Source organism: Cyanistes caeruleus, chromosome 32, assembly GCF_971803275.1.
Source record: "Cyanistes caeruleus chromosome 32, bCyaCae1.hap1.1, whole genome shotgun sequence".
In the NCBI taxonomy this organism is placed as follows: domain Eukaryota; kingdom Metazoa; phylum Chordata; class Aves; order Passeriformes; family Paridae; genus Cyanistes; species Cyanistes caeruleus.
In genome coordinates this window covers 2,751,310-2,768,853 of record NC_141733.1, presented here as the reverse complement: position 1 = coordinate 2,768,853, position 17,544 = coordinate 2,751,310, and the positions used below count along the sequence as shown (strand labels likewise).

Here is a 17,544-nt window from a genome sequence, read left to right as displayed (position 1 = left end):
GAAATGACACAGTCGAGAACAGGATCCCTAAGGAACTCCAGTGTCCCAAATCTATTTTGCCCTTTTCTGATGGAATTTACCCCTTTAGCCTTCCACAGTGTCTTTTCATTTTTGGAAAGTACCATTAAAAAAGAAAATTGCAGCTTTTTATACTTCTGTAATAGTGATGCGATGCCATGTTTCCCTTCCTCTCACTATTTGGAACATGTCCAATAAAAACATATTGTAACTTATTTGTTCTTTTTATTTATCTTTTTATTCTAAACCAGAACCAGCAGTACAAAATACTCACAGCCTTCATCAGAATGAGCTGGATGTGTATTTGTTTTACTTCCAGGGAAAAGCTTTGAAATTCTGATTAAATTATAATGAAAATCTTGAAATCAGTTGTCCCAAAATTAATTGAAGAATTGGAGAAAACTGAAGGAGGAAGAGGAGGAAAAGAAGGAGGCTGGAGATTTATCCATAAGTGACAAGATAATTAATCACCATTCATTTCTTAACTTATTTGGGTTAATCCAAAAGCTTTTCTTCGATAGAAGGGAAGGTTTGGGGGATAGAAGGGAAGGCTTGGGGCAGCCAGAAAAAAACTCATGATTTAATTTTTGCTTTCTTAAAAAGCCAGAGCAAACCCAAGTGTCTGCAAGGCTCTTGAGGAGGCTTTATCTGGAAGATCTGGGTTGGGGATGGGTGCTGGAGCACAACAACAGCATTGATGCAGATATTTCAGTCAGTCATTGCAAAAGGAGAATAAAACCAAGAAAAAGTGGAGAAGAAGCCCTCAGCCAAACATTATTGCAAAGCCCTTACTGACTTTCAAAGGCTCAGATGCTTTGCTCTGCCCTGACCTTGCAACATCCTGGTCCTGCATAACTCCGGGCAGAACTTGGAGCAGGAACATGGGAAGGAGCAGGAACACACATGCCAGCATGTCCTGGCAAGTTCAAAGGAGGCACTTCAGCAAAACCTTGCTCAAACCCAGGTGCACCAAAACACAGCAATATCTCATCCCCTTTGAGGAACTTCCCAAAGGAACTTCAGTGAAACACCAAAACCAGGGGCAAAACTGGACTCAGAATCCCAGAATCCCAGGATAGCTGGGGCTGGAAAGGCCCTCTGGAGCTCATACAGTCCAACTCCCTGCCAAAGCACAGACACCTGGAGCAGGTAACACTGGAGGGTGTCCAGGTGGGCTTGGAATATCTCCAGAGAGGGACAATCCATGCCCTCCCAGGGCAGCTCTTCCAGGACTCTGCCATCTCTATGGAAAGAAGTTCTTCCTCATGTTGAGGTGGCATTTCTTGTGTTCTAGTTTTATGGCTATGACTTCTCCCTGCCCAGGAGGTGGTGAAATCAGCATCCCTAAAGGTATGCAGGGAATGACTGGATGTGACACTCAGTGCTCTGGGTTGGTGACAAGGTGGGAATTGGGCACAGATTGGACTCGATGATCCTAGAGGACTTTTCCCACCTCAGGAATTCTGGGATCCTTGTCCTGTCACTGGGCACCACTGAACAGTTTGACATCATCCTCTTGCCACCCCTTGGAGATGTTCACATGGATTGATGAGAGACCTTCTCAGATGAGATATTTTTATGGATATTTGGATATTCCTATGATTGTTAGGATTCCCTCTCAGTCCCCTCTTCTCCAGACTGACCACACCCAGCTCCTGACATTTCTCCTCATTAAAGAGATGCTCCAGACCTCTCATCACCTTTGTGGCTTCCATTGGACCCTCTCCAGGAGCTCCTTGTCCTTCTGGAACTGTAGAGTTTAGAGTAGAACACAACACTCCAGATGTGGCCCCACCAGGACCAAGTAGAGGGGCAGGATGTTTTCCCTGACCTGCTGGACACGCTCTTCCCGAGGCATCCCAGGGAATTCCCATGGGGAATTCCATTACTTCTGGCTGCAGGGACACTGGCTCATGGTCAACCTGTCACCCACCAAGACTCCTCAGTCCAGAGGATGTTGCAAACAGGCCAAAAAAACCCCAGTGAAAGTTAAAAAAAACCTCTGAGTCACCTCGATTTCTGATCTCGCCAAAATTGTACAGGTTGGGTGCGAGGATTTAACACAGCTCATGACAACCCAGCCTTAACCAACCTGGAGAGTTTTTAGCATCTTTTTTTCCAGTCCCTTCTGAAAAAAGAGCAAATTGGAGCTCAGAGGCAGCTGAGCTCCTGCAGACAGGAGCTCTGTTCCTCCTTCCCTTCTCTGCAGTGTTCTCATCCCCCAAGCAACCCCCCATGACATGCCTCTCCACAGGGAAGTGTCCCACCTGAGAGGCCAGCACAGTCTCCCTGAAGCCCTGAACACCTTCAGTGGGACACTGCATGTCAGTGACACAAACCAAGAAAGGAAAGTGTGAGGGACTGAGAGATTGCACAAGAATTTTCCTTGTTTTGGTGCCTAAACCATCATTTACTTTGCTCTTCCAAATCCTTTGTAATATTCCACTTAATTGTCATTGTCTGCAGCAACAGGCTTTCCTAGAAGAGCTGGGGAAGTAATGACTCCCTTCCACATTAATCCTTTCCCTGTGCTTTAATTAAAACCTGTGCTTCTGTTCCCAGGTGTGACTTTGCATAAGTGATTTGGGAGTCAAAGGCAAGTTCCCTGCCTGGACCCCATCCACAGGCTCCTGGCACAGTTGTGCCAGTTCACATGGGCAGGCACAGGAAAGCAAATCTCCATGGATCTGCCATGCTTGGAAGAGTGTTTATTTATTTTCAGTATCACTGTGTTTATTTTTAGTGCCCAGAGGTCTCATGGCTGAGGTTCCTGCCACTGTGAAATAGGGGGTCGCTGGGTATGGATGGAGAGAGGGGTGAAGTTTTCCCAGTAAAAACTCTGCATTTCCAGTGTGCAGAATATTCCCACATCTCTACTACTGGGGTGAGAGCACCCCCTTGCTACAGCTCAGCCGCCTCCCCACCCGCAGGAGGGCTCTTGGATCAGCCCATCCAGGGATTGGCTCCAATCGCACCCGTGGTGACTCACTATTGGAATCAGGAGTGCTCAAAGGAGATGGGAGTTGGGAGCGCTGCTGTTTTCTCATTTCAAGGAGACAAAACCCAAGCAAACCAAACCAAACCCAACCAAACACCTCCTGCTCAGGTTCTTTCAAGTTCCCAGACAGAAAAAAAAGCAGTGGTTGGAAACACATCAACACAAACAAGCTCTGAAATGCAGCCAATCCCCTTAAGCTCCTCCTTTTGGATTGAGCTCCTGCACTTTTTGCTCACGTAGATGAATTTGGGAATTTTTTTGGTTTAGCTGCTCAGGGTCTCATCTCTCTGTCTTTCACTATTACTTCACCTGGCCAAGGTGGGCAACCCTGGCCAGTAGGCAGAATCCAGTTCAGAACAGTATTCAGGGAGGTATTTTGAGTGGGAATGAGGGGATTTCTTCTCCTGTATCTCGTGTCCAGCTCTTCATGGACCCATGAGAAGGATCCCCAGCTCTCACGTCTTTACACAACCCAGACTCATTGTGGGGGTTAAAACTCCTGCACAAGGGTTCACCCAGGAGCAACATCAAGAGGCACAAGCTATTTTTGAAAGTTTTTTCAACTGTGTGATCTCAGTGAAGTGAAGGAGGGGGTGGGAAGGAAAGTGGGTGAACTCCCCTCCACAGAACATCTTGGAGAGCCAGCAATGACATGGAAATTGTTGGATAAATATAAAGCAGGGGGGCAGAAAAAGCGATAAAAATACCACTTCACAGGGAGCTTTTGAACCCTGAGCCTGACAAGGAGATACTACAGAAACACAATCATTTAAAGCAGCTTTTTAATAGTATAAGTCTCTGTTAAGGAAAATACTATTTAGGCTATTTTGATGTAATTTTGGAAAAGGCATTTACTTGCCATCTCTCAAAGTCATGTTAGCTAATTCCTCAGTTTCCCCTGGAACAAGAGGAGAAGATTTTTGGTAAGATCCTAGAAAATACTGCCATGACACAACTTCCACTCAGCTCATCTCTTCAAGCCCATGAACATTTAGATCCAGGACAAAAAAAACCAAACTTGAATATTAAAAAAAAAAATAAAAAAATCACAGTATCAGCACTGATCATTAAAACCACATTCAGACCAAACTTTCCTGAGACAACAACAGGACATGCATGGCCAGTCGCAGAGCTGGAAATCTTGGAAAAGCCCCTATTTTTCTTTTCTTTGCAATGTGTTAAACCTTAAAATGCAACTTGCAAAATCTTTGCTCAAGCGAGCGAGTCCTTGACTTGCCTGAGGGAAAGCAGCTCCCAGGGTCTTGGGAATCATGTTGCATCCTGCCTCTGAGTGTAGACCTTGTCCCATTCAATTCTAATTCCATGACTCAGAGCGGTGGCTTTGGTGAAGGGGGGAGCTCCCTCTCGCCGTTACTTTCCTGCCTGCAAACAATGCATTTTTCAGCACCTCGCCGTAGCCGAGGTGTGTTTGACAAGGCAAGTCGCTGCAAGGCACGTCAAGTTCTGAATTCCCGTGCCAAGTTTTCCAAGCAGATAAAAGAGGAGGCTCCCAAGCTCTCCCATTACAGGGGTTTCTGTCTCCATTGCCCTCTGCTCTTTTCCTGCTGCGCAGCCTTTTTTTGTTTTCCTCTCTCCTACTCTTTGTCTTCCCAACTGAACCAGCCATGAGCCGGATCTCTTTCAGATCATCTACTGGAGGGGGCATGAGGGGTTTTAGCTCAGGCTCTGCTATCGTAGGAGGTGGTAGCAGTGGGACCAGAAGCAGTTTTAGCTCTGTCTCTGTCTCCAGAGTTGGAGGAGGAAGAGCTGGAGGTGGAGGAGGCTTTGGAGCTGGTGGTGGCTTCGGCAGCAGAAGTCTCTATAACTTAGGTGGAAGCAAAAGAATTTCCTACAGCTCGGTCGGTGGAGGTCTACGGAGTGGAGCCGGGGGCGGCTACAGCTTTGGTCTTGGCTATGGTGGTGGAGCAGGCACTGGCTTTGGCTTAGGAGGAGCTGGTAGTGGTGGTGGCTACGGGCTGGGAAGTGGATTTGGGCTGGGAGGGCCCGGATTTGGTGGCCGAGGAGGCCCTGGGTTCCCTGTTTGCCCACCTGGTGGCATCCATGAAGTGACTGTCAACCAGAGCCTCCTGGCACCTCTCAAACTGGATATTGATCCGGAAATCCAGAAGGTGCGAACACAGGAGAGGGAGCAGATCAAGACCCTCAACAACAAATTTGCCTCCTTCATCGACAAGGTGAGAGTTTGATCTGAACCATTAAGACATGCACGTTATCAGTTGCCTCAGGAAAAAACTTCAGGAAGAAACTTCATTTGGATTTAGGGACTTGCCTGAACTGATCCCAGCCAACAAACAGCATGGGCTTGGCTGAAAACTAAGAACTGTTTTATGTTTCCTCTTAGCAAGGATGAGTTTTTCAGCACCTTTATATTACTGACAAAGTAATTCTCTCTTCCCCGTAAAAACCATCCTAGGGAGGATGGATCTTCTCCTCTACAATGGAATAGAACTCGTTTAAACCAGTAAGGTGGGCTGAACATCTACTGGGGGGAGAAACATTAAAGTTGCAAGTACCGATGTTTGGCCTGATTAAAACTTGTGAAAAAATCTTGCTAAATATCTCCAGAAGCTTCTAATACTTTTGAGAATCCAATGCCCTAAACTGGGACACTCCTGATAATTCCCCTCTTATTGTCCCAACATGTCTAGACCTTTTCTGTTGGTAATCCCACCTTCTCCTGGCAGTTGTGAGCTTTTTTGTGTGTTGTTCACACATGCCCCTGGTTTTGTTCCTCCCCAGGTACGCTTTTTGGAGCAGCAGAACAAGGTGCTGGAGACCAAGTGGACCCTTCTCCAAGAGCAGGGTCACACTGTTACCAGGAAGTCCCTGGAGCCCATTTTCGAAGCCTACATCAACAACCTCCGGCGGCAGCTGGACAGCCTGATGGGAGAGAGGGGCCGGCTGGACTCTGAGCTCCGGAGCATGCAGGACATGGTAGAAGACTTCAAGAACAAGTAAGGAATTGCGTTCTGCAGCTTAAGTCATTCCAGCTAGGAAAGCCCTGGCTGGTGCTCATTCCTGCTGGTGCACACATGGTGTTTGATCCAGGTTCCTCTTCCCAGCATAAAACATCTTCCCAGAATTATGTCTTGTTATTTTACATTTATCATGAGTAAGGTCAATGTTTAGCACAGAATTCCTGGGTAACTACTCCAGCATAACAGAGGTCATGGTCTGATCCCTGAAGTCTCCTGAAATAATATACCTGGAAACAGAAAACTCAGTAAATTGTGAGGATAATAAACAAGCAAAACCAGAATTAAACATAGCCAATAAAATTTCAGCTCCAAAAATCCCCCATTTCCCATTCTGTGAAGGAAATTCCAGCCTTTCTAGAGGGCCCAGATGACCTGGGAGTGGTCAGGCTCAGTCAGCTCCCACCACCTGGAAGCTGATCAGCCCTTTGAAAAAAATTTCCCTGGGGAGGGAATTAATCCCCTGCTGAGACACGGGATTCAGTGGAAGGAGGCTGGATCATTCTCAGTACGCATCAGTCAGCACCTGCTGCCTGGAGGGGATTTTGGGGGGGATTTTTAGGTGAAACCATTGACTTTTATTTGGCTGAGAACAACCTGTCCCTTCTTCAACCAGCCCTGGCCTACTGCAAATTCGAGAATTACCCTGGAGGGCTGGAATATGTTAATATTAGGTGGTTAAGCATGGGAAAAGACAGATTTTTGGGAGAGGGGCTGGGAAGGAGACACTTAGATCGAACAGGAGGGACTAGTAGAGCTTCTGCTGTGGTTTTGGGTGCATTTGAGGTCTTGAAATGCGTTCTAGGCTCTTAGAAATATTGCCAGGCCCCAAACAATGAATTCTACAGTCTGGATTTCAGAGCTATCTCCTGAGACAGAGAACACATTCTATTTCAAGTCTAGAATTTGTTGGCAGTCCACTAGCTAATTTCCACCTCTTCCCTTGTCCACTCAGAGATCTGGCTGCAAGGAAAACTCTGCCAGTATTGGTGAGAGGACTGGCATGAACCTGCCTTTGAAAGACAGGTCTTTGTCTCAAGAGCCTGCATGTTTAGTCTACTTTTTAGCTAAGCCCTGCCCTGATTATCTAATGACAGGATGTTGCTCAGAGCCATAAAAAGTTCCACAGAACCACTGTCAGAGCTGTAATGATCCTCTCTTGCACAACCATGGAGTTTTTTGTTTTAATTAAATGCTGCAGTGGGTTCTTCAGAGCCATTAGCATTATTACAATATCAAATATCAATGACTGCTTTATTATACATTTGTAGGCATTGCAGTGCAGCTTTGTTCAAAGTCTTTTGCATAACTTTGCTTGGAGCAAAGGTCACCGGGAATGGTTACTCCTGCTTCCTGCCAAAACAGGCTCTGAATCTGCACATTTATGTATGAGCTTGACTTTATGGGCAATGATTAAAATATATTAATTTAACTGGGACTACTCACACCACGGAGTCCCACAGTTCAAAGACAGTAATATTTGCTCTGTGTCTGCTCTGGATAAACATGTGGGAGTACGGAATATACCCATGAGCCACAACTGATGATTTGGGAATGGGGTGCTCCCACCTCTTCATTCCGCCTAAACCCCCTCACTCTTTTATCCTGGCAGATATGAAGATGAGATCAACCGGCGCACAGGTGCTGAGAACGAGTTTGTGGTCCTCAAGAAGGTGAGTTGGGAATTTTGAGCCAGGAAATGGAATTAACTCATCTTGCAGAGTTCATGCAAAGCTTGTAGGAGTTGGGGTCCTACACTCTCATGGCTGGGTCAGGCTGTGAGATCAGCACAACCTGGGCTGGGTCCTCCTGAGGCCAGGAATGGGCCCAGCCTTCTCTGTGCCAATAGAGCTGCCCTGTTTTCTGGTCTCTTGTGTCTCAGCTCAGCTCAGTCTCTGGTCACATCCTTGTGAGTCACAGCTTTGCCTTCTGCCCAAAAACCTGGTTCTGGCTCACAGTCAATGTCCAACATTACCTTAAGAATTACCTTTGATCACAGGGACATAAAAATGAGCCTAAGGAACTGCTGGCAGTGGCACAGGTTTCCCAGTGAAGCTGTTGCTGCCCCATCCATGGAAGAGTCCAAGGCAATATGGTCTGTGGAAGGCATCTCTGCCCACAGGAGGGGTGGGAGTTGGATGAGCTTTCAGGTCCCTTCCAACCCAAATCATTCCATGATTCTATGAATAATAGACCCAGAAGCAGACATGGTCCCATTGGTGTCCTGAAGCCCCTTTGGGTTCTGATTTCATCAGAAACGATTGGTATCTTCTCTTTAGGACGTGGATGGTGCTTACATGAACAAGGTTGAGCTCCAGGGCAAGGCTGATGCACTGGCAGAAGAAATCAACTTCCTGAGAGCTCTGTATGAGGCGGTGAGTGGCTCCTGGAGACCACCCCCAAGGTCCTGCCCCATAGACCCCACACCCAGGGCTCTATGGGAGCAGAGGAGATGGTGGTCCCAGCCTTTTGGAAATGATAATGCAGAAATAAGTTACAAAATGGAGATGGAGCAGGGGAAATGCAAGAAAACAGCTTGGCGGGGAGGACTACCAGATCACCTCATCTCTGTGGTTTCCACCGTGGACACCAGACCATTAACTTCACTTTTTGCATCCTCTACAGGAGTTGTCCCAGATGCAGCAGCAAGTGTCCGATACCTCCGTGGTCCTGTCCATGGACAACAACAGGAACCTAGACCTCAACAGCATCATCGCTGAGGTCAAGGCACAGTACGAGGACATTGCTAACCGGAGCCGGGCTGAGGCTGAGGCTTGGTACCAGAATAAGGTGGGTAACTCAGGTGACAGACTGATTTCCATGGTCAGAATAGATCAGAAATTATTTCCCATAACCTGAGGGGAGACAGGGACAAAAATGCTCAAAAGTTTTAACCTTGGGCTCACAGAGTCACTGATAGAACTGGCCTTAAATACTTCCCCTTCCAGGTTCTTGTAGGTCACAATGCCCAGGTCTCCTGTGTCATCAGGTACTGCTTTCCCAGCACATATTGAGACCTAAGGACAAGTAGTGTTATTCCATGGGTAGATTTCAGAGGAATCTTGTCTCCCACTCCTTAACCCTCATCCAGACCTGCACTTTGTTCCCTGAAGTCCCTTCACCCTTCTCTGAGCTCCCAGTGCTCACCAGTGCTCTCTTCCTTTCCCTGCCCCAGTACGAGGAGCTCCAGGTCTCTGCTGGGAGACACGGGGATGACCTGAGGAACACCAAGATTGAGATTTCAGAGATCAACCGGATGGTCCAGAGGCTGAGAAATGAGATCGACAGCGTGAAGAAACAGGTAGGAGGGGGATACTCTTGCAGAGCAGGAGGAGGTGGGTGGGAGGTGATGGTGGTCAGACACAGCAGGAAGAGCTAGGTCCCATCAAGAGCCCTCAGTGCCATCCTGGGAGCCACCAGCCAGTGTCCACAACCCCCCAGCAACACTCAGGAGAGTGGTTTGAGGAGCCCAAATGAAACAATTGCCTGTTCTCCCCACTCCCAGTGTGCCAACCTCCAAGCAGCCATTGCTGAGGCCGAGGAGCGTGGGGAGATGGCCCTCAAGGACGCCAAGGCCAAGCTGACCGAGCTGGAGGATGCCCTACAGAAAGCCAAGGCTGACCTGGCCCGGCAGCTCCGGGAATACCAGGAGCTCATGAATGTCAAGCTGGCCCTGGACATTGAGATCGCAACCTACAGGAAGCTGCTGGAGGGCGAGGAGAGCAGGTGAGGACATGTAGAAATGCTGTGTGCTGACCAGGGACCATCTCCTTGGTGTCAAACACTTTTCCCAAGGGTCTGGAGCACCAGGGCAGACAGAGGGATGCTTGAAATTGTAAACTTTGTAGGCAAAGTTTTTTTTCTCCAGCTCTTGGCCCCTGATACTGATAAAAATTATCACTGTCACCTTTCACCTGTAATACAAACACACCCCACCCTACTGAAGGCCATGCAGGCCTAATTAGATGGTCCCATGGACAAGGTTTTGGCAATTATTGTTCATTTTCCCCTTTCCCAACAGGCTTGCTGGAGAAGGAGTTGGAGCTGTCAGTGTCTGTGAGTATCACCTCCCTTCCACCTCTTCATATTCCCGTCCTTCCACCTCTTTTTATTTGCCCTCCTTCCACCTCTTCCCACCCACCCTTCACCTAGGGGGTGACACTGCAGGTCTCCCCCACCTTGGGGGTCCAGCTGTCCCCTCACATGGGTGTTCCTGGTTCATTCTCAGCCGTGGTCAGCAGCTCCAGTGGGATGGGCTACAGCGGCGGGAACTGCCTGGGCCTGGGCGGAGGGCTCGGCATGGGCAGTGGCGGCGGCAGCAGCAGCTACACCATGAGCAGCAGCGGCTTCGGAGGTGGCAGCGGAGGCTTTGGCGGCAGTGGAGGCTTTGGAGGAGGCAGTGGAGGTTTCTCTGGAGGGCTCAACTATGGTGGAAGCAGCTCCTTCAGCTCTGGGAGCAGCCGGGGTATCAGCTCCAGCACGGGAGGCAGCGTCAGGATCGTTTCCAAGACCACCACCAGCAAAAAGACCATCAGATAAGGCTGGCAAGCACATGACCATCGGCAATGCTGGCCTCCTGCCCTGCAGATCATGGTGTAAATAGCTGCGCTAGAGCCTCTCCTTCCTCCATCTTTCACCTCTGGGGCGGTGGGGGGGACCAGGACCCCTCTCCATGAGAATCTGGAGCACCTTTGGCAGAAGCGCCGGTTGTAACAGGCTGGATATGGACCCCACGGTGCCCCTCTGTCAGCAAGCCCTTGGTCTCTCTTCAAAGTCAGGCCTTTAAAAGGAAAGGGAAGCACTAATGTGGAACAGGGAAAAGCATCTCATTCATCCCATTCCAAGGGTGAATCACAGCCTTGTGGAACCACAGTCCCAGGTCCTCAGCAGTGAAAACACCTCCAAGAGGCTCTAAAAGCCTCTGCCCCCCAACACGTTACAACCTCCAAAGGTTTTGTCTGCAATTAAAGATTTCTTCCAGCCCCTTCTGTTTTCTCCAGCACTTGTGGGAAAGGTTTTTGCTTTGTGTGTATAAGATTTCTAACTACTCATTCTCATGGCTGCAGCCTCCTCACTTCCATGCCTAACCTACTGTAAGGTCCAATAAAAGAGCATTTGTCATTTTTAAATTCTGCTGGGTTTTGGCTTTTCTTCCCTTCTCCTGCAGTGGGTATTGGTCTGTGCTGTGTCCCTGCTGCACTGGGGATGACCTGAGGGCAGTTCCTGAGACAGGATTGGCTCCTTGAGGAAACAAAACTCAGTTTTAGGACTTGGGCTCTAGGACAAGTTGGGACAAATGGAAAGGAGGGTGGGATGGGCAACCTGGTCTGTGGAAGGTGTCACTGCCCATGGCATGTGGGTGACAGTGAATGGACTTTAAGGTTCCTTCCAACCCAAAGTATTCCATGATTCTATGGATGGAGAACTGAGGCACAGGAAGGAAAAGCTGCCTCAGATCTGACCCAAAAGCTGGATGAATCTCACTGTGGTGGTTACCTGCCCTTTCTGCCTGTCACTGAAGGACGAAGGAAGTATAGGGAAGTGGGAAAAAGGAAGGTGATTCCCAAAGGTTTATTTGGGTTTCTCAGGCTGGCTCATGCAGGGCATGGTTCAGCCATTAGTTTGTACAAGCTGGAGTAAATGGTACATCAGAGTAGCCTACCTCTGGCATCAGCACAGCAAGATTGGCACACAGCAGGAAGGGGATGGAGGAGGTGGACATTGCCCTGATTGGGAAGAGCAGCTGCAGGGGCAGGAACAGGGCAAGGCACCCAAAATCTGCACACAGACACTGTTTGCACACTGAGGTTTCCCGAGACACACAAATATCCCATGAAACATCCTGGCTGCTCCTCTGCAAGGGCAGTTTCAGGGTCTCATTTGGAGTGAACCCAAGGTCTTCCAAGGTGCCCCCAGCACTTCAGTCTCCTAAATCCCACCAAGCTGCCCAGGAGGTTTCTATGACCTGCCTGGTTTCAGCTGAGATTCCATACCAATCCTGGGCTCACTCCGGTGGCTCCACAGGTGTCTCCTGATCCCGCTCCCTGCCAGCACCAGGTGTGGATCCTGGCAGGAATGGGGCAGCACCACACAAGGTGGGAATCCAGCCCCAACGGCAGGACAAGAACCACAGGCAAGTAAAGAGCCAGGGCAGAAGAGGGGCAGATGAGGAAGGATCCACACTTTGGGAATGCTGGTCCCAAGAAGAGATGGTCAGTGTCCATCAACCCATCCCTCAATCCCTGCAACCTCCAGCTGGGTGTGGAGAGGAGAGGGGTCGTTAGCTGGGTCTGCCAGAAAAAGCCCCTCATGCAACATTCCAGAGAAGCTTTCCGGGGAAAAGCCTTTGAGCTCCCACAGCAATGAGACCTCCTCATCCATCACCTGGTGCAGGTATGAGAGTCCCAGCCAAGCCAACCTAGCATCTCCAGCAGGTGGGGACCCAGAGCAGGGAAAGCAATGGTCCCGCCCAATGGTCCTATGGTGGGATGGACATCCCGAGGCTCCACTCCAGCGCCTGGAAAGGGCCATGGAACAATGTCTTGGGAAAGCTGGGGCAGCCCCTTTGCACCACAGGAGGTTTTATGGGGGGTGAATGGTTCAGCTCCATTCAACGAAGAGTTTTACCCACTTTTCAAGCATCTAGCCTTGTTTCTTAGACTGATTTGAGGGAATGGGGATGAGCTCCCAGAGCCAAGGTGGTGGCTGGAGGCAGAGCAGCCCAATTTGTTGGGGTTTATTACTGAAAATGTCAAATCTGATGGTTTTTGATTTTTAACCCAAGTTGCACAAACACATTGGACCATCGGCCACATCAACACATGAGTCCACCACCAGTGAACCCTCTATGAAACATCTTTGCCAAATCCTTACCCATCCCCATGGCCCCAGAACAGCTCCTGAGTCTCCATGAGCCAGTGCTGGGTCTGTCACCTGCAGGTGAGGGTGAGGATACAGCCAAAAAAGCCCAGAGCAGCCCTGTTGTTTTCTTCTTCCAGTGAAGTGTTCTAAGAGTCCATCCTGGCACATCTTTGTGAGCTTTCAGCGTAGATGCAAAAAGCTGTATTCAACCTCCATCCTCCTGATTTGCTGAGACCTGGAAAATTTAACACACTCAAGTCAAGCACGACATGTGATTTTAGCTGCCGCCAAAACACAGGGTGAAACATTTTCTGAAACCAAACATTTAATTTCAACGTTTCCTATGGGAATGATCCTGTCCAAAAACGGAACCAACTTCCCTTAACAATTACAAAATGAAACCTGGCAAGTTTTTTTACTTAAAAGCAGAATTTCCATCAAAGAAAATTATTTTAATTTGCTAATTGTTTATTTGCACAGGCTGTGAATGAAACAAGACACAAAATGCCTGCAGGGAAGGCAACATATGATGCAGAAAATCCAGAGTGGAACAATATTCCCATCTGGCATCTGCTCACTTGGAGCAATATTCTGCTGCCCAAAGCAGTTGGTGGTCAGGAATGGAACCAATCCCTCAGGACAGAAAAGTGGTAAATAAACATGAGGTCCCCTGGAATTGCTGCTCTGTGATTGGATCCAATTTCCAGGACACATGGATAATCCTTGTTTATCTTCCCAGCTCCCTGTGCCAATCCAGCTTTATTTTAACAGAGAGAAATTAAACTCCTATGGATCTTTGGAAGGAAAGCCAAGCCAGGATGGAGCTGAGGGATGTGGAATGTGCACAGAGCTCACCAAAACTGGGGGACTCCCCAAAAACACCATGTCCAGGGCTCTGTGCTCTTTACTGGAAGAAAAGACATGTCCCAGGGCCAGAAGAAAGGATGGGATAAGACAAATACCCTGCGACCACCTTCAGCCTTTGGAGTTCATGTTTTCAGGCAGGGTCACAGCCCCAGCAGCCCAGCCTGGAGCAGGGGATACCCCAAAGACATTACAAGGAGATGTGGAAGACCCAGGTTCCTTAAGGTGCCACCATCCAGGCACCAGAACAGGAGAAAGGAGGTACAAGACCCCTCCAAAAGTCTGAGGTTCCTTCAAGATACAACAAACTCCAGAGAGAGCAAGCCCTCCCAGGTGTGTGCAAGGCAGCAGTGATGGAGGTGAAGCTCTTCACAAAGCCTGGACTGGACAAAAGTCTCCGTGCTGGCACAGAAAACAATTATCTGGGGAAAGCAGGTCACACCTACACTTCAAAGTCACACAGGAGCTGGAGCTGACTGGCCTCCAGACACTGCTGGGAACAGGCTCAAAGGACCCAGCACAGGGCAACACCTATGGGAAAACTTTTTGAGGAGCTCATCCTAATTCATCCCTTCAGGAAATGGGATTCATGGACTCTCGTCTCCCACCCAGGGGGTCTCAGAGGGGTCTCGCCCCACAGCACAGGGATGCTGTGAGTTCAGTGATCTCCTGTGGAAAAAACTCACTCTTGCTGGTCTTCATTAATATGGGATGAAATCGTAAATTATGCCCGAAATGAGTAGGATTTGAATTTAGTTTGGAAGCCCAAGATTAACCCAAAGGCTTTAATTTAAACAGTTAACCTAAATTACAGTCTTGACTTTGCTGATAATTAAACTGAGATTAGGTAGCATAGGTGAACTCAAGGTACTTTGACATGCTCTTGTTTTACAAATATGGTCATTTTTGCAAACAAAACACAGAGAGGAACATCCAAAAATTTCAGTCTGAGAAGTTGCATCAGATGAAGGATTCCAAAGTGGATTCTGGACAGCAGCGGCGGAGCAGAGAGATGGAAAGGAGGTGATGAAAAGCTGTTGGGGGCATCCCTTTTCACTAAACCACAGAAAAATGGCTCAGATTTCTCACTAAAAGGGCTGGAATTGCATTTATTGCCCTGACAGAAGCAGAACTCCCTATTCTCAAAGGAGAGGTTTTTACCTTGACAGTAGCATGGTGCCAGATGCAAATTCAGCCAAGACTTTACTCCCAGGTTTACAGCATTTGTAAAATGTTCTCCTGCCTCTTGCTCTGGCCTTGCAGAGACTATTCATCCTGGTGGGAAGAAACGACGAGGAGGAGGGAAGTGAGCTCCAGAACCCGCCCAGCCTCTCTCACACCGGGGGAGCTCTGGCCCAGAGGAACCTGCCCAGACACAGCTGTTGAGGTAGGATCAGGAGGAAGAGCTCCCGAGCAGTGGGTAAGCTCCAGCACCATCCTCTGGAACCTCTGTATTAGGAAGCTCCTGTACCAGAGCAGCAAATTCATTCCATGTCTGGAGCTGCAGGATCATGGGAGACACTCTCCCAGGAGCTACCTGGAAACCCTGTGTTTCATCAACAGAGCAGGGTGGGGACCCCCCTTTCCATCAGCTCATATCCCAAACCTGTAGCTACAGCTCCTTGTGCTCCCAGTTCTGCCTTTTGTAATTACCTCTGAAATTCCTTCTGGGTGAGTGACAACCACATTACCTCCACCCTGGCAGAATGTGGAATGGAAAGAAATTAATTCCTTCTCAGTTGCTTGGAGGATCTGCATTATTACTACTGTTATTAACTATGGGCGCCAACGCACTTGGTAGATTCCTTAGCCAAAAAAAGACAAGTTTCAGATGTAAAGGGAGCCTTTGGAAAAAGAAAAGCACTGACACATCCCACTGGGAGAACTGGGGGGGCTCTGCCCTGCACACCCAAACTTCCCACATTGTGCATCTCCCTAGGGAGGGAGGATCTGCTCTTTGGTGCTGATCTCTACTGGAAAAATTGGAATACAACTCCTTTCACGTACTCAGAGTTAGGGCAGATGGAAAGAGCTGAGAGATCAATTCCCAAAGGAGCCATGGGCTAGCAACTTCCAGCTGCTTTTGAGTATCTTACAGTCATGGAGTTGTTTGGGTGGGAAAGGACTTCAAAGCCTATTCCATCCCTGCCATCCTCCACCATCCCAGGCTGCTCCAACCTGACCTTGGACACTTCCAGGGATGGGGAAGCTACAGGTTCTCTGGGCAACCTGTGCCAGGGCCTTGCCATGCTCACAGGGAGGAATTTCTTCCCAATATCCAACCCAATTTTCTCCTCTTTCAGTTAGAAATCTTTCTGCCTGGGACAGAAATCCAGCATGTGGGAATGAATCTCATGACCTCAAGTCCTGATATCTGTAGGTTGGTGGGCAAAGCCTCCAGGCTGATCAATAATCTTTTAAAAAATGCCCTTTGGACACAGACTTTGCTTACAATCTGTTTGCTTCCAGGTCCCAGGGGTGCAGAGTCAGACACAGTGACACAGACTAATTCTGCAAAACTTGCAGAATTCAGCTCTTCCTTGCAATAAAATATCAGTCTGACAATAAACACAAAACCAACCTGACAAACCCTGTCTAAGAATAACACTGAATTTAAAACCTCCATTGCAAACATTGTCCCTCAGACAGCTGGGAAACAACGGGGACACAAAGAATTTCTGGGAGTTTCCTGCACTTGGCTACATCGCCAGGCAAGGGCAGATGGAAGCACAACTGCCCCCACCATGGTGATTCCTCATTATTCCGTTGATTCCTCATTATTCCATTCTTCCCGTGCTGCTGCAGCAGCTGCTCTGGCCTGCAGCCAGCACAAGGGGAAGCTGCTCAGGGTTATACATTTACAATTTCAGTCTTTTGTATAAATAAATTAAATACAAATCCTATTTTCCTGAACAACACAAAACACCACAAGCACTTTTGTCTCTTAAAATGAATTGTTTTTTACATTTTTATCTTTTATTATTAGTTAAACCACCTGTTAAATGCAAAGGGGTGTGCTGCTACCTGTGGTGGGAAAGGAAAGACCCAGGATGTCCTAGAGTGTCCTGTGGATCTGGGCAGAGGGAATCCTGTAGAGCACTTTCCAGTGGATTTCAGCAGGCAGGATCACACTTCCAGATGTGCTGAAGGAGTTGATTAAATACTTGAGAAATGACATTGTATTTAATGTGTGCATTGGGAACAGCCCTGGAGCACTCCATTTCCACAGAGCCAGTGGAGTCAAAGCAGTTCCCATTCCCACAATCTTTCCTCCTATGTATTTATTTCTTAGTTGTTTGCTTGTTTGTTTTCATCCTGCTGAAATAAAGTCCAAACCCTCAAACCCAAGGTAGCAGCACATGTTTGTGACAGAGCTCAGTGGCAGCTGTAAAATCCACACAGGAACAAAAAGACCTTGTCAAAATATTCCATTTTTATTCACATAAATATATTCTTTAAGACAGTGGAATAAGCCTGGAGAAGCAGGATTTCCAGCAAGATTTCCAGAGGGACCTGAGCTTTTTAGGGATGGGGAGCAAAATTGTATCTGCTGATTTCTGTGGTGGCTCAGAGGGGACTGCGTGTCCACAGAATCACAGGAGGGTTTGGGTTGGAAGGGACCTTAAAGATCATCTAGTCTGATGGACAGGGACACCTGCCATAGACCAGGTTGCTCCAAGTACCATTAAACCCGGCCTTGGACACTTCCAGGGATGGGGAGTCCATAACCTCTCTGGGCAAATTTCACAAGAATCGTATCACAGAGATATCCCAAAACCCCAGGATAAAACAACTGACTGCAGGGCT

General features: G+C 48.2%; 1 protein-coding gene across 1 annotated transcript; it reads left to right on the top strand.

The window, feature by feature from the left end:
- The first annotated feature begins 4,526 nt into the window (after positions 1 to 4,526).
- Positions 4,527 to 11,141, top strand: LOC111940462 (keratin, type II cytoskeletal 5-like). The gene is made up of 9 exons (XM_023943162.2): positions 4,527 to 5,211; positions 5,777 to 5,991; positions 7,625 to 7,685; positions 8,292 to 8,387; positions 8,638 to 8,802; positions 9,188 to 9,313; positions 9,518 to 9,738; positions 10,034 to 10,068; positions 10,241 to 11,141. The coding sequence occupies exons 1-9, from the start codon at positions 4,642 to 4,644 to the stop codon at positions 10,549 to 10,551; spliced, it is 1,800 nt and encodes a 599-aa protein (XP_023798930.1). The 5' UTR covers positions 4,527 to 4,641; the 3' UTR covers positions 10,552 to 11,141.
- The last annotated feature ends 6,403 nt before the right edge of the window (positions 11,142 to 17,544 follow it).

Excerpts from the sequence above, each read along its gene's own strand:
- LOC111940462 (XM_023943162.2), top strand. The coding sequence starts at position 4,642 with ATGAGCCGGATCTCTTTCAGATCATCTACTGGAGGGGGCATGAGGGGT. Across the intron at positions 8,803-9,187 it reads AGGCTTGGTACCAGAATAAG|TACGAGGAGCTCCAGGTCTC; the intron begins GTGGGTAACTCA and ends TCCCTGCCCCAG. Across the intron at positions 10,069-10,240 it reads AGTTGGAGCTGTCAGTGTCT|CCGTGGTCAGCAGCTCCAGT; the intron begins GTGAGTATCACC and ends GTTCATTCTCAG.